The 20,205-nt window shown below is 45.9% G+C and overlaps 1 protein-coding gene across 2 annotated transcripts in view; it reads right to left on the bottom strand.

Moving 5' to 3' along the window:
• Window positions 1–20,205, bottom strand: part of RBM20 (RNA binding motif protein 20) — a 196,861-nt gene that overhangs the window by 49,459 nt on the left and 127,197 nt on the right. For both annotated transcript variants that reach the window (XM_061403435.1, XM_061403436.1), the window contains exons 2-5: window positions 5,913–6,990; window positions 4,462–4,523; window positions 1,754–1,845; window positions 877–974 (exon numbers count right to left, since the gene is read on the bottom strand). In XM_061403435.1, the coding sequence (XP_061259419.1) occupies window positions 877–974; window positions 1,754–1,845; window positions 4,462–4,523; window positions 5,913–6,990 (1,330 nt within the window). The remainder of the gene's footprint in view (window positions 1–876; window positions 975–1,753; window positions 1,846–4,461; window positions 4,524–5,912; window positions 6,991–20,205) is intronic.

The raw sequence follows: 20,205 nt of genomic DNA, 5'->3' as shown, positions 1-20,205 counted from the left end.
AACACCCCACAGATTCAGGCAAAACCACACAGACACTCGGCCTCAAGCAGGGTTCGGTCAGACGCAGAGGATGAGGCGGTTAGATAGCATCACCGACTCAATAGACATGAATTTGAGCAAATTCCGGGAGACAGTGGAGGACAGGGGAGTCTGGTATATAATAGTTCACAGAGTCAGAAAGAGAAAGATACGACCTAGCGAATAAACAACAACAAATTCGCTTTATGGGGGGCTCTGTGGCTCATCGCCTTCCACGCATTTCCCAGGGAGGAAAGGAAGCTGGGTAGCTCCTGGGAGTGGGAGAAGCAAGTGGGGAGAGCAAGTTGTCACAATTGGTGGAAAAAAGAGGGATGAGCCCTTAGAGCTTTGGGACCAAAGTGCACACTGCAGAGAAGAAGGAACACAAACACAACTAAAAAAAGCGTTATGCAGATGTCACCATTTCCCCAAGGAGCCAAAAATAACCATGCGCAACGAGTCCCTACTTTTAAAACACATTTTCTCTTTCTGTTCAAGTTTCAGAATTACCCACTCAAAGGAAACGGTCCACTTCAATAAAATGTCAAAGTGCTAGAAAACACACAACACACAAACACACACACAGACCTCAAACTTATTTTTTTCTAAACCAGGACCGAATGCTAGAAAGTCTTTGAGTGCTTTCAATTTGAAGAAATTAAGTCAGACTTTTAATCTGTGTGTTTCAACCCCAGTTGGACTGAATTAAACACTGACCTCTGCTTTCCTGCCCCTCACTAAGCGCCATCTGTACCTGCTTCACCCAGCCTCCTCTGCACCTCTACACCCAGGCAGAGAAGGTGGTAAAAATGCTTCGATGATGACGAGAGACAACGGAGAAAACGCTTCTGTACTCACATTTGTCCCTGGGGAAGCTGAAGGGAACGCGGGACTTGACTGGGTAAACGACCTCGCAGGAATGGCCGCGTATGACGTTCCAAGGTTTGAGGAGTAATCTGAATGGTAAATTACACAAAATCAAGTGAAAACCCAGTCATTTCCTTGACCTTCAGAAGTCCTTGTTTATGGATATGTGCAAGAGTCATTCCCCCCCTATTTAAAAATAACAATGACTTTTTGGCCAAATGTTCTTTTTAAAAATAATTAAAGTTAGCTTTTCTTTCTTGAAATAAATCATTCAAAAGAAATGTTTAAAAGTTGTAAGGCAAACATAATAATAAATAACTGGGTTAACCCCCACCCCCCCAAAAGTCATTATCAGGACAGAAGTGGGAAGGGAAAAGTGAAAATTCCCTTTTAATATAGTGATTAGTGGTTGGCATGATTATACTTCTGAGTGTGCTGATAACCAGCAAAGCTTTAGGTCTAAAACACGTAGAAAACATCAAAGAGCCCAGAGAGCAAGTCCAACGCCTCTTAGCATCTTGGGATCTGTTTGCTTTACAGACGTCTAAGGAGGGCACATCGGGGACATTTGGTTAGTAAAGATGAGGCACAAGAAGCCTTTGGGAGGGGGCTTCCCTGGCAGTCCAGTTGTTAAGCCTTGGCCTTCCAATGCAGGGGGGTTGGGTTCAAGCCCTGGTTGAGGAGCTAACATCCCACATGCTTCTCGGCCAAAAAACCAAAACATAAGACAGAAGCAGTACTGCAACAAATTTAATAAAGACTTTAAAAATGGTCCACATAAAAAAAAAAATCTTAAAAAAAAAAAGGAAAGAAGCCTTTGGGAAACTGCTTTCTGCTTCAAGCTGCTGACCCGTGGGCCCCTCTTCACCTTCCGTCCCAGCGGGGTTATAAACGGCTGTGCTGTTGGGAGAGCCACACAGTGTTCCCTCTGCAGGACCGAGGACACACCGCACACCAGCGCTGGAGGGGGTGAGAAAGGGGAACTGGTTACTCAGTAGGTTAGACAAAGAATTGCCATGTGACCCAGAAATTTCATTAAGACACTCAGACCCCAAAGGGTAGAAAACGGATGTTCAAACCAAAACTTGTACACAAATGTTCACAGCAGCCCTATTCATAACATCCCAAAGGTAGAAACACCCCAAATATAGATCAGAAGTTGAATGGATAAGCGAAATGTTTTTATATATATGAATATTATTCAACCATATAAAGGCTGCATATGCTACAATGTGGGTTGCACTGAAAATATTATGCGAAGTGAAAAAAGCCACAAAAGGTCACATATTATCTGAGTCTATTTATATAAAATGTCTAGAAGCAGCATATCCATGGGGATAGAAAGCAGATTAGTGGTCCCCAGGGGCTGGGGGTGGGGAAGGGGATGCGCAGTGACTACCTAACAGGTATGGGTTTCCCTGGAAGTGAAGAAAATGTGGAACTAGAGAGTCGTCCTATTTACACAACTTTGTGAATGTGTTAAGTAGCACTGAATTGTATACTTTAACATGGTTACTATGGCGAATCTTATGTGAATTTTACCATAATAAAATGATGGGGAACCAGAAAAGAAATGGTTTTTTAAAATCAATTTTTAAAATTGTGTTAATAACCTAAAACTAAGATCATGGCATCTGGTCCCATCACTTCATGGCAAATAGATGGGGAAACAGTGGCTGACTTTATGCTTTTGGGCTCCAAAATCACTGCAGATGGTGACTGCAGCCATGAAATTGAAAGACGCTTACTCCTTGGAAGGAAAGTTATGACCAACCTAGACAGCATATTAAAAAGCAGAGACATTACTTTGTCAACAAACGCCTGCTAGTCAAGGCTATGGTGTTTCCAGTGGTCATGTATGGATGTGAGAGTTGGACCATAAAGAAAGCTGAGCACAGAATTGATGCTTTTGAACTGTAGTGTTCGAGAAGACTCTTTAGAGCCCCTTGGACTGCAAGGAGATCCAACCAGTCCATCCTAAAGGAGATCAGTCCTGGGTGTTCTTTGGAAGGAATGATGTTGAAGCTGAAACTCCAATACTTTGGCCACCTGATGCGAAGAGCTGACTCACTGGAAAAGACCCTGATGCTGGGAAAGATTGAGGGCAGGAGGAGAAGGGAACAACACAGGACGAGATGGTTGGATGGCATCACTGACTCAATGGACATGAGTAAACTCCGGGAGTTGGTGATGGACAGGGAGGCCTGGCGTGCTGTGGTTCATGGGTTGCAAAGAGCCGGACACGACTGAGCCACTGAATTGAACTGAACTGAACCTAAAACTTACTATCTTAACCATTTTTAAGTGTACAGTTCAGTAACATTAACTACATTCACATTGTTTGGCCACCATCACCACCATCCAGCTCCAGAAGAACTCTACCTTGTAAAACTGAAATTCTCTACCCATTCACCACTAACTCCCCAAATCCCTCTTCCAGCCCCGGCAGCCTCCATTCTATTTTATGTCTCCATGAATCCGAGTTCTCTCCTGTAAGTGGAATCATACAGCATTTTTCCTTTTGTGACTGGCTTATCTCACTTAGCATAACCTCCACCCATGTTGTTGCACATGTAAGAAATCCCTTTCTTTTGAAGGCTGAACGATATTCCACCGTAAACATAGACCACATGTGTTCATCCATTCATCTAGCCTGGACATTTAGGTTGCTTTCTACCTTTTGGTTATTGTAAATAAGAAAGAGAGGCCTTTTGAATGAGCTCATTTCTAAATGCTTAACCCCATCTTCTACTCTACTTCCCCGGGCCAGAGCTCCTCTTTTCTGTGTGGGTGTCTACAACACCCTCGACATCGGTCTCCAGGTATCTGCCTCTGCCCCCTACCACTTGAATTCTCAGCATGGCAGCTGGGGTCCCAATCAATGAAGCCAGAGCACATCCCTCATCTGCTCAGCCCTCCAGGGCTCCAGCTGCACTCAGATCAAAAGTTAAAAGTCCTCTCGAGGAGCCAAAGTGCTCAGGATGGGGCCCCATGACTTCCCTGGCTCTTCCCCTCAGGTACTCTGCACTGTTCACATTGATGCTGCTGAGCAACCCTGGACCACACCAGGGTCTTCAAAGTAGCTATTCCTTCTGCCGGGAGTGCCGGTCCCCCAGGCAGTCATGGCTCATTCCACACCCTCCTGGTATGTCTTCAGTGAGGTCTCCCTGCCAGCAGCCCCTGTGAGTGAATGCACACACACATACGTACGTACACACACACACACACACACACACACACACACACACACACAGTCTCTCTCTCTCTCTGCCCTGATGCTGTTTTCTGTTTTCTCATTAGCATTTACCGCCAGAGATGCTACTGGGTTGGCCAAAAAGTTCGTTTGGGTTCTTCTGTATGATGTCATGGAAAAACTCAAAAGAACTTTTTCACCACCCCAACACATACCTCACTAGTGTGTCATCTGTCACCCCCTGTCATTAAGTATAAGCTCCTTGAGCACAGGGGTTGGCTTGTTTTGTCCTCTGTTTTCCCAGCAAGAATGGGGCAAAGCACACAGCTAGATGAAGGCTTGCTGAGCACATGCAAGGACCTGTCCTCCTGGACAGCACTTACTTTTCAGAGAAGAGCAGGCATTTCTGAGCATGTAGTTTCCCTTTTACATGCAGCTCCCAGTCCTAGGCCAGAAGGAGAGAAAAATGACCGAAGTAGAACTGAGTCCACGGGAAGGCAATGGATGAGTGCGGGCTTCCTCCTAAACACAGGGAGCGCAGAGCACCCAATCGCTGGACCAACCCCGCAGGCGCATCTCCCTCCCTTCCTCCCCCACCATCCAGGCTCCTCCCCGGCCCGCTCCTGCCACCCTACCCAGCCCTCACCCCACCAGCATCCACCTGCATATCCCAAGTCTATCTCAGACAGGAGCCCAGATTCACAAGTCTGATTCCCTCTTCCCGTCTCAGTGGGCCCTTGGTCCCACCGATGAATTTCTATAGGAGAAGCCGGCAGGTGGAAAGCCCTAGAAAAGGCTCAATCCTCCATCCCCTCCTGTATTAGCCAGACCCCCTTCAGAGATGGAGGTGAGAAGGTATGTCCCACCAGAGTGACTGGGATGCATTTGGATGACATGACCCAGCAGAGGTGAAAGACACACCGTGGTGGGACACACACTAAACAGGGATTATTGCGCTCTGCAGACAGGACAAGAGACAAGAGGCTGTACAGCTCAGTGCTTAAGAGGCACAGGCTCTGGGAGGGTCAGACCCACATCTGAATCTCCACTCCACCACTTTCTGACTATGGGGTCCTGGACAAATCATTTCATCTCTCTGGGCCTCAGTCTTTGCATCTGTAAAATGGGTATAATAATAGTGTCTCTCTTGGAGAGTTATTGCTGACACAGACAAAGAGTATGCTAACTGTAATTATTATTGCTTTGGAATATTTTACTGCATCAGCAATACATTTTAGGGGGAAATTTATACTACCATGGGCTTTTGTTTGCAGGGGCCCAAAGCACTTTCCAAGCGCTGGGAAGGTGCCATGAGGCTCTACCTCCATTCTGCAGATGGAGAAGCTGAAGCCCCTCTATAATAATCTGTCTAGGTCCCATCTGAGAATGACTTTCTTGTCTGACTCAAAATTCTGCTAAGTTTTTCTCTGTTTGTACTCAGTACAATGTATGTTCTCAAGGAACATAGACTCTCAAGCTTCCTGGTGCTCTACAGAGAAAAGCCCTTTTCAAGGAGGCAGAGGCTCTAATTCCTGAGTCCCTTTTTCATAACCCAGGTTGGGTCCCTTGATCCCCACTCACCTTGACTCTCTCATCTATAAATACAAGTAAGACTCTCTTACTTGCCTTAAAGCAAGAGACTGGCCCTGATACACTTCTGAAATTCCTGTTGGTTCTAATACCAAGGATTTTAATCAAGGGTAGCTATGGCAAGATCCTGTCACCCAACCCCCAAGTGTCACAGTTCTTAGCCCGTGAACAGCAAGGGTTGGGTTGTGGTGGCCGGCTCCCCCAGGCTCCAGCTGGAGCTCCCAGCCGGTCTCAGATGACTCACCTTCAGATCAAACACCTTCTTGTCGCAGATGCTACAGACGTGCGGCAGGTGGAGGGGGGCCACACCGTGGAAGTCATTCAGCTCGTGCGCTTGCAGGGGCCGCAGGGACAGCACTGCCTGCTCCTCCTTGGCCCGCCTCCGGGCTCCGCTGAAGCCCTGTTTGCTGTTGTTGAGCCGACCCCCAAAGGAAGGAGGGGTTCTGTCTGGTGTGGGCTCCTCAGGGTCATACAGCTCATAGGGCTGGCCAGGGGGAGGGGGCCACAGGCTGGGGGCTGCCGCAAGATCAGGCTTGCTCTGGCCAGAGAACCCATGGGGGCTCTCCCACTGGCTGTTTGGACCCTGCAGCAGGGGACCCACCTCGCCTTTCAAGGCCCCAGCCGGCTCAGCCACAAATCCACCTGCCACCTGCGACCCTTGGGCACTGGGTCCATAGAAGTCCTTGGGAAAGGCAGCCTGGCCATCTTGTCCTGAGTGGCTGTAGTGCCCTTCGTAGGTCACGCTGCCCGAGGTAGCAGCCGAGGCTGGCAGGAAGCCGGGCTGACCATCGGTTTCAGAACCATATGCCTGGCCAGAGTTGGCTTTGCCATATTCGTAGAACCCTGCAGCAGCGGGCGCGGGCCCAGTCTTTCCAAGGCCCAGGATGACCGCTGGCTGGGTGGGGGTCTGAGGCATGAAGGGGTGCATCACCATGGCGTTGGGGGGCTGGCTGGGAAGGCTCACCGTGGGCCCTGGGCCTCGCATCTGGCCAGGGGGTGAGAAGGCGAGTGCGTTAGAGGGAAAGCGGGTGCTGGGCACGGTGGCCGCGTGTTGGGGCACCCCAGTGTGGCCGTGGGGGGCGCTGATCATGGATGGATGCCGCAGCTGGTTGAAGAGAGGCTGGGACATGGCCACTTTGGAGAGGACTTGGTTGAGGACCGTGGCAGCCGCGGTGTTGTTGGTGACGGCTGTCTGTGCCAGCTTCAACCGGTGGAGGGTGAGCTGAGCTTGCAGCTGGGCCAGCTGGAGGCTGGCGGGCGAAGGAAGCAGCGGGTTCGGATTACTGACCGAGAACGGGGTCTTGTCCAGGAGCTTGGCGGCACTGTGAGGAGACAAAGGGCTAGATGCACGGCTGCTTTCCACCTGGCAGGCAACGGGCTGCTTGTTTGCTGTCTGTGGTCCCCCCTCCCATACAAATAAGACCTCCCACACAGGCCCCACATATGATCCAGTCTGCAAAACCTGTGCTCATACACATCAGTGCAATAATCCTTTAAATTCCAATAGGTGGCTCAGACAGTAAAGAATCTGCCTGCAGTACAGGAGACCCAGGTTCAATCCCTGGGTCAGGAAGATCCCCTAGAGAAGAGAATGGCTACCCACTCCATTATTCTCACCTGGGAAAAGCCCTGGCAGAGAAGCCTGGTGGTTTATAGTCCACAGGGTGGCAAAGACACGACTGAGCAACTAACACAGAAAAATTCTTATAAGGTATAATATTCAAACTCACTGGTAATCAAAGAGACAAAGTCAAACCATTAGAAACAAATATTTGCTGACCGAAGTAGCAAATACACACATACGCATAAATGACAGCACTCGGTGCTGGTGAGGTAAAGTGGAATGGACACAAGGTCAGTGATAATCCAAACTCGTGCAACCTTGCCCAAAGGTAGTCTGGCAACAGGCGCTCATTACAGCCATATTCTTCGACCCAATAATTCAATCCTATAAATATGCCCTTAAGAAAACAAGCTAAAATGCAGACCAAACTTGATATGCAAAGATGTTTAGTAGAACTACATTATTTAAGAGTCCAGTGTTGAAAGTTACAAATATCCGATAACAGCAGGGAGGTGAGTTTTAAAGCGAGTAAATTATAATACATTGGCAGAATGAAATGTTCAGTAAGCATTCACTACTGGTGCAAGAATTTCCATTGTGTTATGCAATATTTAAGACATTCAAAGAAATCTTCCCATCATCAAGTTTAAGATAGAAGATATTCCACCACACTAAGTCCTCCTTGGGCATCTGCTCTCTCCATCCTCACCCCACCTTCATCATTGCCAATGACAGACATCATCTTGAATTTGGTCAGGTCATACTTTACAAAGAAAAAAAAATGGTGACAAGAGAAAATCCATCTACTCTAATGTTAAGTGAAAAAAGTAGTCTTCAAAATTACACAGAGAATGAATTGTGTGTGTATATCTGTGCCAAATACATTTTTATCCTTGTCCTCATTTCACATCCAAAAGCAACAAGACTCATGTGGCCTTCAGTCCATTCTCAAACCCAACAAGCAAAAGAAATTAAAAAAAAAAATTACAAGGGAAGAATCTGAATTTTCAATCATAGGCAGTGGTGGGCTCTCACAGAATCTTATTGCAGGGGTGTTCTGTCTGACATGTGCGTTTCACGTGACTTCTGTTGGTTGGTTATGGTATTTTCTAGACCAAAAATCAGGACCTGTGAACTGGAAAGGGAACAGACATTCCCTTTCGTGGTATGTGTGGTTACCATTGTCAGGGCCGTTTTGTAAGACCATATATTTCCTGGTCTTAAACTCCCCTTCTGGGGAATGAGTGCAATCAGGAAATGTGTTTGGGATGTTGATAAACTGGAATTCTCAGGACATCTTAATGGGAAGAATGGAACTGTGCAATTGAGATTGGGGTTATCATGGACAGGCCTGGCTATACATTCAGCATGCCTACGGAAGTGTGGGGGAGAAACTGAAAAGCTGGGACCGTTTAACAAGGTGTCCACTGTCACAGGCTTTGTACAGCACAAGTCTGATGATAATGAAACAAAGGGGAAGGGCCAGAGGGTAGGCATATGAAGGAAAGAGAGAGAGGTGGTTGGCATGTCACATCTCTCCCACTTTGGGTTGGTGCTCTGTACTGGTCTAAGAGAATGAGCACAGGCAGGTTGGGGAGGCAGGTGAGGGGGAGAGATTCTTCACATTTTACTGTGATGCCACGTGACCAGTGCTTGTCTATGCTATCTCACTGGACCTCTCCATGAGTCCTGTGGGGTGGGTAGTGCTATGTGCTGTGCTAAGTCACTGCAGTTGTGTTCTAGTCTTTGCGACCCTATGGACTGCAGCCCGCCAGGCTCCTCTGTCCATGAGATTCTCCAGGCAAGAATACTGGGTTGCCATGCCCTCCTCCAGGAGAATCTCCCCAACCCAGGGATCGAACTCAGGTCTCCCACATTGCAGGCAGATTCTTTACCATCTGAGTCACCAGGGAAGCCCAAGAATACTAGAATGGGTTGCCATTTCCTTCTCCAGGGGATCTTCCCGATCCGGGGATTGAACCCACATTTCTTAGGTCTCCTGCACTGGAAGGCATGTTTTGTTTTTGTTTTTTACCACTAGCACCACTTGACAGAGAAGGCAATGGCACCCCACTCCAGTACTCTTGCCTAAGAGTCGGACACGACTGAGCGACTTCACTTTCACTTTTCACTTTCATGCATTGGAGAAGGAAATGGCAACCCACTCCAGTGTTCTTGCCTGGAGAATCCTAGGGACGGGGGAGCCTGGTGAGCTGCTGTCTATGGGGTCGCACAGAGTCGGACACGACTGAAGTGACGCAGCAGTAGCAGTAGCAGCAGCAGCAGCAGTAGCAGCACCACTTGGGGAGCCCATGGGGTAGGTAACTTCATCCCAATTTTGCAGGGCAAGAACCTACAGCTCAGAGAGACTAGGTGACCTATTTAACAAATGCCCACTGTTGGTGAGAACAGACCAAGGAGTCAGGCTTTCCAAAGAAGAGAAAGGGCGCAGCCCTCTTCATGGGCTGCTTCACTGTTTTGTTCAAAGTGAGTTCTCAGAACATTAGGCACCCCCACGTTCAAATTCAAGCACAAAACACATCTCAGAGCCAGACAAACACAGATTTGCCTTACTCTTTCTCATTCTATGAGAAATCAAGTATTTGCTGTAAGTCATTAAAGAGACAGGATATTCCCTCAGCCAGCAGCCTTGCCGTGCTCCAAGGACAGAGCAGGCTGGTTGCATGTTAAGATACTGCAGGGTTGCGGGGAGGGGTCGAGGTTAAAACTGGTGACAGACCTCTTCTCCTGTGGGTAGTCATGCTGGTTGCAGCCAAGCCTTGGTGGCCCCACTGTGGCTCAGGCACACATCATGGCAGCAGCAGAGTTGGAGAGGTACTAACTGTCTACGTAGGCAAGAATGTGAAAGGCACAGGAGGATGGTGTAGAGGCTGGTGATAGATTTCTACTTGTGTAGTATTAAGTGGCTGAGCTTTAGAGGAGCAATTAAGCTTAACTCAAAACCCTGCCCACACAGGGCCAACCCTTCCTACCAGGTCTGTACCCGATGCAGCCTGTCCTTGCTAACAAGGCGATAATGAGGTGCCAACTTGGTTTCCATGACGAGAGTAAGACAAGGTTGGTTTTGTTTTTCCCAGAGAAGTCAGCTGTATTTTCTAAAACAGTGTTCTGGGCTGGAGGGAGCTCTCGCTGGAGATTCCCCTTCGCCTCTGAAAGGACATGTGGGGAAGAGCTGTCTTTCCAACGAGGAGAGCCAACCTCGCTGGGTATTTGTAGGTCAGCCATGGGAAACAAGTGCTTTCCTGAGGATGGCCCAGGTTACAGAAGTCTACTCATTCACATGCAGCATACATTAAGAAGACCGACTAGATTTTCCTCTCGACTTCCGCTTTGCCTGGCAAATTGGTCCCCAACTTGAATCAACCTTGAGTAGAAGTAGTTTCATAAGAATCGTCAGAATCAGATACCCTTTTGAACCAAAGACCCTTATATTAAAAAGAAATGACACATCATCCTACTTTTAAAAAGTCTTAAAATTCTCAGCCTATCAGAGTTAGTAACTTAAAATTCAGGTGCAGGGACTTCTCTGGTGGTCCAGTGGTTAAGACTGTGTGCTCCTACTGCAGGGGACACAGGTTCGATCCCTGGTTGGGAATTAAGATCCTGCGTGCCACGAGGTGCAGCCAAAACAGATTACAAACGAAAATAAATTAAAAAATAAAATTCGGGTGTGTGTAACAATCAAACTTCTGAACCAAAAACTGGGGCATGTGGTCTGAAACCCTAAAGGACAGAATGGATGTCACCCTCCTGTCTTCCCACCACCTCAGTCTGTCACTGCTGCGTCCCTGCCCTGTATTGAAAGCAACTGCTTATGTGTCTTTCACCCTCCGTTAGACACAAGCTCCACCAGGGAAGGGAGCATTTCTCAGAGATTCTCGCATTTTCTAGGCACACTTGCTTAAACTTGGTGGGCACTTGGTAACCGCCATGAACAGAATGAAGAAGGAAGATAATGGATGAATTAAAGGAAGGAGAATCTAAATATAGCCAGAAAGCAAATGGATTTTGCTGTTGTATACAGCTTGAACTTCACTCAGGTACAGAGTCGCCGGAGCAGGAGTTCCAATACACTCTCTCCCTGTCCAAATCTAGGTTTGTGTGCTTGTTTTTTCCAAATGAAGTGTTTTTCATTTTTATTTATTTGGCTGTGCTATGTGGCATGCAGAATCTTAGTTTCCTGACCAGGGATCAAACCCGTGCCCTCTGGAGTGGAAGTGTGGAGTCTCAACCACTGGACCACCAGGGAAGTCCCCGAATCTACGTTTTGAAATCAAATGGACAATCCCTGTGGTAGCCTGAATAATGAACCATCCCAAATATCTCTACATCCTAACCCCCAGAAGCTGTGAATCTTACCTAACATAGTAAAGGGGATTCTGCAGATGTGATTAAATTAAGAATCTTGAGATGAGAGGTTATCCTGGATTATCTGAGCTGGCCCAATGTAATCACAGCCGTCCTTATAAAACAGAGGCAGAAGGACTAGAGTCAGAGAGAGAAGATATAACGATGGAAGCAGAGGCAGAGAGGGGGAAAGATGCTATGCTGCTGGCTTCAAGGACAGAGGAAGGGGCCGTGAGCCAATGAAATGCAAGTGGTCTCTAGAAATTGGAAAAGGCAAGGAAATAAAATTTCCCCTAGAGGCTCCAGTAGAAACCAGCCCTGCTGACACCTTGACTTTGGCCCCGTGAGACTGACTTTGGACTTCTGACTCTCGGAAGTGTAAGAAATTTGTATTGTTGGACGCTACAAATGTGTGGTAACATGTTACAGACACGATAGGAAACTAAAACAATCCACCAAGAAAGTGAGATGCGAAAGAGGCTTCCGCACAGAGAGGCAGGGGTGGGTATGGGGACATTGGCTGGATTTGTTGGTATGAACTCTTGCCCACAGCAGTCCTGGGGAGTACAGACCATCCGACCCAGGATCTGAAGACCCTCTGGGAACTTAGCCAGGAGCCGAAACAACACAGAGGTCTCTTCCTTTTCCAAGTCAGATTTCTCTAAACAGCTGGAGCAATGGCACCCTGGGAAAGCTTAGAAATGCAGACCCTTAGGGACCAACTCATCTACCCCTCTCGTCAACAAAGAAAGTGACTTGCCCAAAGCCACACAAAACCCATCTAATCAGAACCCAGAGCTTTCAAGCCAGCTTCTAGTGCCTGACAGAACAGCCTTGCCTCCAAAAGTCTTAAGTTTCAGAACTATTTCATCATCAAATCATCATCTCCATCCATATTTCTCTGTGGTCCTCCTCTCTGTTCAGTGAGATGCTGACTCCCTGCCACAGGCAAGGCATTTGCTGAGCCCTGGAGAGACGTGGAGATGCAGGCCCTTCTGGAACCCCTGTCAGCTCCAGTGATGACAGCAAGGATGCCCTCTTGTCTGGGGAGTGGGTGGGGAGCATGGCTCTATGCATCTGCCACATCCTCTCCTAAGTCTTGTGCGGCAGCTCTGTCTACAGTCACATGGTCAAACCTGAGATCCGGGGAGGGAGGGAGAGCAGCACAGTCAGGCACAGAACCTGGGCACCTGGCACGGAGCCAGAATACCTACCACACAGCCCCACAGAGGGCCCGTCCACTCCCGGCACAGCCACTCGGGTTCATTCAGGCCTCGACAAGGCTCACTGTGCCCAGAGCTGAGGCTTCCTTCCCTTTCCTGAGCCATTCATTGTAACAAAGACCTCACAGTGCATAATTACATCCAAAACTTTGGTTCCCTACTCACTCGGAAAGTTGGTTGTTTTTCCCAATTAAAGCAGCATTTCTCTCAATAATTTTAAAAATAAAATACAATGTAAAGGAGAACAAGTTGCCTTTATAAGCCGGAAGATTTAGGAGCTCCAGATGAAAACTGTTTCCGATGATTTAATTCCATACTGTCGAAAGGATGTGCACCATATTGCATCTCCCAGGGCAGCCAACAGCTGTCTGCAATGCTCACTCTTTGCCCCAAAGCTCTTCCACATTTTATGCTGAGTACCCAGCAGGATGTGATGATGGATTAATATTTGAGCACAGTAACTGAGGCACTCTCCTTCCTCAGTTCAAGTCGGGGTGCTGGAAATTCAGCGTTTGTGACATAATCCGTCCTGTTCTGAAAGGAAAAGATAGTGTTCAGGACACAGACAGGGGCTGCAGAGCCTCTCCTCTGAAACAAACTCCAGCAGAGGGGTCAATAGGACATGGACGAGTTCGATTCAACCAGAATGGATTGAGCACCGATTATGTGCCAGGCAAAGTTGCTAGAGATGGAAAAAGAGAAATGTCCTGAGACCACGGGGAAGACAGATCAGCGCAGAGAAGATGAATATTCCCACGGAGGTAAGCACAAAACAGCAAGGCAAGCAAGGAAGTGGTTCAAGCCTCAGATGTCTCACAGCAATGTCACAAGTGAAACAAAAGACCAACTCAAGGGCTGTCCCTGAACTCTGAACAAAACCTTTGAAACAGTCTGGGTTTATTAATCCAGCTACATGTGCAAAGATGCATCAGCTGTTGGTGAAAGGCAGTTGTAGGGGGAGTTATGGTCAGAGACCAGCTTCCAAGTGCCTGTTACTGGTGGTGTGATGGGGGAAGTGAAGTGAAGCGTTGGTGGCTCAGTCATGTCCGACTCTGCGACCCCATGGACTGTAGCCCACCAGGCTCCTCTGTCCATGGAATTCTACAGGCAAGAATACTAGAGTGGGTTGCCATGCCCTTCTCCAGGGGATCTTCCCGACTCAAGGATCAAATCTGGTCTCCTGCACTGCAAGCAGCCTCTTTACTGTCTGAGCCATCAGGGAAGCCACATACGAATTGCTGTAGAGGAAAACAAGCCCTGGATGGGCTCGAACCACCAACCTTTTGGTTAATGGCTGAATGCGCTAATCGATTACGCCATAGAGACATATGATGGGGGAAAATCGCTTAATTTTTTCCAACCCTCAGAATTCTCTCATTTATAAAATGGGGATAGTAATATCTACCCAATATGATCCAGCCAGTCAGAGCCCCCAGCCACCGTGACTGACTCAGGAATGGACACTCCCAGATGCTACTGGAGCCATTAAGAGACAGACCCTCGTCATCTTGTCAGGCCATGCCTGGGTTGCTAAACTGGCTCAATTTAAGCTACCGCTTAAGGAGAGGCTGCCTGAGAATAAAGCTAACCAACAGACACTGGCCTGGAGGTGGGCCAGTCCACTCTGGGAGTTGCCTTGAGCCGTGCTTGGACTTTTCTTTCCATGAACCCTGAATCTGCTTGGACTTTTCTTTCCATGAACCAATGCATTTCCTTTAGGTGCTTAATAAAAATAATAAGGTAAAAAGAAAAGCAGCCTACTAGAACCATCTGCAAGTAATCTGGATGGTTCCCTCCGTGGTCCCACATCAAATCAAGAGTCCCCTGTTACACTCCAGCTTCGTCAGCTGGAGGCAAGGGGTCACTCAAGGAAAGTTTGGGCGGTCACTTTGGTGCGAGTACCTGCTGATCAAAGAGACCTATTTCCTGGAGACTCAGGAAGCAGAATGCTCCCCGATCCTGGGTGGACTAAAAGCCATGCATTGTGATCACAAAGTGTGAATAGGGTGCCGGGGAAGAGTCCCCACAAGAGTAAGGGACCCAACATCCTGCAGGTTTGCAGATCCAAAGCTTACCACGCAGGTGCTCCTGTGAGAGGGGACAGAATGTCTTGGCCCTCACCTGAGAGAGTTTCTAAGCAACGCCTTTCAATTCTATGCACCTAACAAGCCAATTTTGCTGTACTGAGAACTGGCTTTATTATGCCAGACACTCATTATCCCCCAGGAGAAAAAGTTATTTATTACAGATACAGTTCTCTGGTCTCCTTTCACCTGGAGGGGAGGTGAGTGTACAATGAGTACATATTGGGCTGTGGGCTGCCCTTTACGAACCGGGGTAGGAGCCAGGGGATCCAGCCCTAACTCAGCGCTTATCAGCTGCGTCACAGTGGACAACAGAGCTTATCTCTCTGAGCCTCAGTGTCAGAACTTACAGTTCTGAAATTAAAAGAGAACTTACAGTCTTTCCTCATTTATATCTTAAGGACTGATTCGGGGTTCAGTAAGGAGCTGTCAGAATGCTCTGTAAATTATTTGGCACTTACAGATGTAAAGGCGTGGCATTGGCCAAAGATTATTGGAAAGAGAACATCTTTTGTGTGATCACAACATATTCTTCCTTTTCAGGAAACGTTCCTTTATAGAGGAAGTAATATTTATCCCTCACATCCATGGAGATAACCTCCTTGCCACTAGGATTCAAAGTAGAAAGAGGTAAAATTGATTCAGCCATATTAATGGAGTACATATTGGGGTGTACCAAGGGCTGAACCATACCAAGGACTTCCCTGATAGCTCAGTTGGTAAAGAATCCACCTGCAATGCAGGAGACACGGATTCGATTCCTGGGTCGGGAAGATCGTCTGGAAAAGGGATAGGCTAACCACTCCAGTATTCTTGGGCTTCCCTTGTGGCTCAGCTGGTAAAGAATCTGCCTGCAATGCAGGAGACCTGGGTTCAATCCCTGGGTTGGGAAGATCCCCTGGAGAAGGGAAAGGCTACCCACTCCAGTATTTTGGCCTGGTGAATTCCATGAACTGTATAATCCATGGGGTCACAAAGAGTCAGACACAACTGAGTGACTTTCACTTTCAACCATACCAATGTGACTTCGCTCTGCATCACATATGGCGGGTAGGGATGTAAAGAGCATTGCCCAGAGGCTAAGGGCACAGGTTTCAGAGTTTGTATCACTTGGATATGAATTTCAGTTTGCCACATATCAGCTAGTGACTATGAGCAAATATTTATTCTCTCTCAGCCTCAGTTCCCATTGTTAAAGTAAAGATGGTTATGTCTAAGCTATAGGTTTGTTCTGAGAGTTAAATGACAGGGTAGACATAAACTGTTCTGCACAGCTCCTACATACAGTAAGCAGCCACTAAACCAACGCAGCAGAGACCAGCACCACCGCTGGTCTTCTTACCATTGTTGTTACCATAACTAATATTACTATCATCACCAGCATCATAGTCATCAGCAGGGCAAATGGCAGGTGAGCTCTGCCAAGGCAGAGAGGATGAAACTTCCTTAGAGACAGATAGAGATAGATAAAAGAAAACATAAAGAGATGCAAACACTGAGGGAAAAAAAAGAATTTAAAAAGTAAATGCAGACATGTGCTGAGAGAGGAATAGCAGGGGTGGGGACAGGGACTTGGAGAAAACACAGAGAGTTAATCACAGATGCTTGGTGAACTGGATAAGTAGTCAACAATAGATTTAAAAGCCGTAAAACAACACAAGGGCGCGGCTGAAGTGTAGTGTACCAATGTGTGTGAACTCACACCAAGTTTTTCCCTCGTAATGTTCGTCCATCCAGAGGTAGAAGCCAAGAACTGAAGTCCAGAGCACAGCAGTACCTTTGTCAACTGGACCAGTCACATTTTCAGTAAGCACCATACCTTCCACAATAAACAATCAGGAATTTAAATTCACTTCCAGTTCAACTCATCTCCCTTTCCAGGCCACAATGAATATGCCATTTCTTCTTAAGTGCTAAGATACAAAATATAATCCAGACCAGAGAGCTCACAAGAGAATGTTTTCCCAGCTTTGCTCACAGCTTACAGAGCAACCAAATCAAATCAAGAGCAATAGTCAGGGTCAGGGATGGGCTTTCCATTGCTTCCTGGGAGTGGAACCTCAAATCACAAGCTCTCAAGTCTGCTATAACACTCTTAGAAGCTAGGTCAGGATGTGACCCTTGGGAACAGCCCCTAAATGTCAGGTTACAAAGATGACAATGATGAGACCACAGTAATACTGGGGCGGAATTCCAAATTGCACCTAATTGTCACAAACGTAAAGAGTCGGACACGACTGAGCGACTGATCTGATCTGATCACAAACGTAAGAGCAAGAGATCTCAGAGGTCATTGAGTCTAACTCACTCATTCTACAGAGGAAAACTGAAACCTAAAGTAGTTGGTGTAAGTGTAAGTTAACCCAACAACACAGCTAGAGAGGGGAGAGCTGAGGCTGGAACCCAGTCTTCATCCTCCTTCCTTGGGGCTAATGCAGCCACTGTGGCGGATGCGTCCCCATCAACATGCATCAGGGGAGTCTTCTTTGTGGGAGAAGAGTGAGATCACACACTTTTTTGATAGTGCTGCCTTCCTGGTAACAATAGGGCTCCTGGATTATCACTAGAGAGGCCTCGGTGACTAATTTTGAGATGACTGGGTCCATGCTGGCATTGTCCCGTGTTTGGGTTTTAGCCATGACATTATCATGTGATGATTCATATCACCATGACACATTCATAACAGCAATCATAATCCTATTATCTCTCTTTTGTTTTGTGACTTTCAGTTGGAGTGTTAATAGATGTTTTCACCTCATTAGCTACCTGACTGCTAGGACAGTTACATGGTTAGGTAAAAGCGATACGACCATTTCTAGTTTATAGTAAGACTGAGTGAGACCAAAAAAGGTCAGATGAATCATATGAGGGCATCCAGCAAATAGGGTACTTAGCTGGGACTTGAATGAGGGTCTTTTTACGTACGACCAGTACCCTATCCCCAGTTTACACATTCATTAAAGGGAGTTTATAAAACCACATTCCTCTATCTATTTCCTTGAGTCCAGTTTTTTTTTTTTTTGGGGGGGGGGTGTTGTTTGTTTAAAGTTACTAAAATAAAAAGCTATTTCCTTTAATTTGTGCTTTTCCCCCCAACTTCTCATAGTGTTTCATTTTTTTTTTCCAGCTTTATAGGTATATAACTAACATATAGGGCTTCCCTGGTGGCTTAGATGGTAAAGAATCTGCCAGCAATGCAGAAGACCCAGGTTCGAATTAACATGCGATGTTCTATAAGTTTAGGTGCACAAGTAATGATTCGATATATGTATACGACATGAAGTGATCACCACAATAAGTTTAGCGAACACAGTCAGGATGTGATTTTAAATAACACATCTGATATCAAATCACCAGCTTTTTGGTCCACTGTACTCAGTACCACTTTAATCAGTCAGATTAAAATTCTTGGAACCTGGGGGACATGCAGTCACGAAGGTGCAGCTAGCGATTTTATAACTGACAAGAGAGGGCCTGCCTGTCCTGCCAGAGTTATTAGAAGTGCTTGAAATGTGAAAAAAAAAGAACTGATAACGCAGCAGAAGCAGAGAAATGAATACACATCCTGCTAGAGTCATAACAGGAAAAGACTTCAAGCAAAGACAGAATGAATGTCAACTTAACCACCAAGAACTAGATATTAGCTTTGGTTTTTCTTTCCTTTCCTTTGTACCAAATTTCTTTCTTTAAAATATCCTTTCTTTTATGAAATGATGGTATTGTAGGGGCTAATTTATTTTTTATATTAGTATTTGTTTTGAATTTTAAAACTACAAAAATCTAAAAAACAAATACTTATTAATTCATTGCTCATCAATCAAAATTAACAAATACTACCATTACAGTCATTTTAAGCCCAAGTATTTTTTATCAAAATAATAAAATTATACAGACAAAACTGACATCCCTTTGAGACTGCCCAGTCTAATTCCACATTCATCTCCCCCAATAACATCCACATGTGATTTGTGTATCTATTTACCTATATATCTGTTTGTTTACCTATCTATATATAGAAAAATTATAAAAGAGACTTTTTCTATACCTGCATGAGCTTACAGAACAGCACATAAGACTGGTTTCAACAATATTTCTCTTAAAGAAACAAATACATATTCTTTCAAGTTTCTTTTTACACACTGAAAGTTAAAAGCAGCATGATACAGTGAAAAACTTGTTGAGCTGGAAATCAGAAGATCCAGGCCTGGACCTACAGTTACTATTTACTTCTGGTGGGATTATATATCAGTCAACTTCCTCTTTTTTTTTTTTGGTAAAATGAGAAAGCTGGATGAAAGGATCTCCAAGGCCTGTTCCACCTTTGAAATCTGATGACTCTAAGGTTTAATCTCCTCATCTGTCAAATGGAGATAACAATGTCTGCCTTACTAACTGTTATAAAGATCAAACATTATGTGCAGGTGTTCTGCAAAACAGTGATGATAGTAATAATATTAGTTGGATAATACTGAATAATAATAAGTATTAATACTACTCACTAAAATTAAGCTATTTTTAAGCTTCTGGGAATACTTTTATTTATTTATTTTTTTTCAGAGTTCAGACATGATTTTCTTTATTTGGAAACCCTTAATAAGTCAACCACCTCTATCACCCTGTAGAGGATGTGCTTACTTCGGATTTATTTCTGCAAGTGCTGAATACTTTTAAAGAAACTATTGTCACACTACTGTTGTTAAACATGTAACTTGGTTTAGACTGACATGTTGCAGTCCAGGCGGCATGAAATAATTCAATTTCTTCTAACTGCTTTCTTGGGTAGGCAGTTCTGCACAAGGACAAGCTCTCAACTCAACCCATGAAGACTGAGTAAATGAAATATCAAAAGTGCCTTGCCACAAGATACTGTCTTCTACAAAGCATTCCATAGACAGAACCAGGCTTCCACAGTAAAATGAAGCTCAAAGTACTCTGGGTCTGGAGTTGGTTTGCCTGAGACATAATTCTTCAGGAAATGCATGCAGAATTTCACTCATTTTGTGAAGGATGAAACTGAGGGGTAATTTGACTTATAGGGGTTAGGAGAGATCTTTATTTTCTCAGTGACATAAGGTATGGTGACCTCTCAACCCACTAACTCTTCTGGGGAACATCAGGGTCTTTGAGATGGAAAAACAAGCTGTTTGAAATGTGTATTTAAGGGAATTCCCTGGCAATCCAGTTTTAGGGCTCTGGACTTTCACTGCCGTGACCCAGGTTCAATCCCTGATCAGGGAACTAAGATCCTGCAAAGCCAGGGCACGTCCAAAAAAAAAAAAAAATTGAAATGCATGTTTA

This window comes from Bos javanicus, chromosome 26 (genome assembly GCF_032452875.1).
Source record: "Bos javanicus breed banteng chromosome 26, ARS-OSU_banteng_1.0, whole genome shotgun sequence".
NCBI classification, from domain to species: Eukaryota; Metazoa; Chordata; class Mammalia; order Artiodactyla; family Bovidae; genus Bos; species Bos javanicus.
The sequence above is the reverse complement of the archived record's forward strand: the minus strand, read 5'-3'. Positions and strand labels throughout refer to the sequence as shown.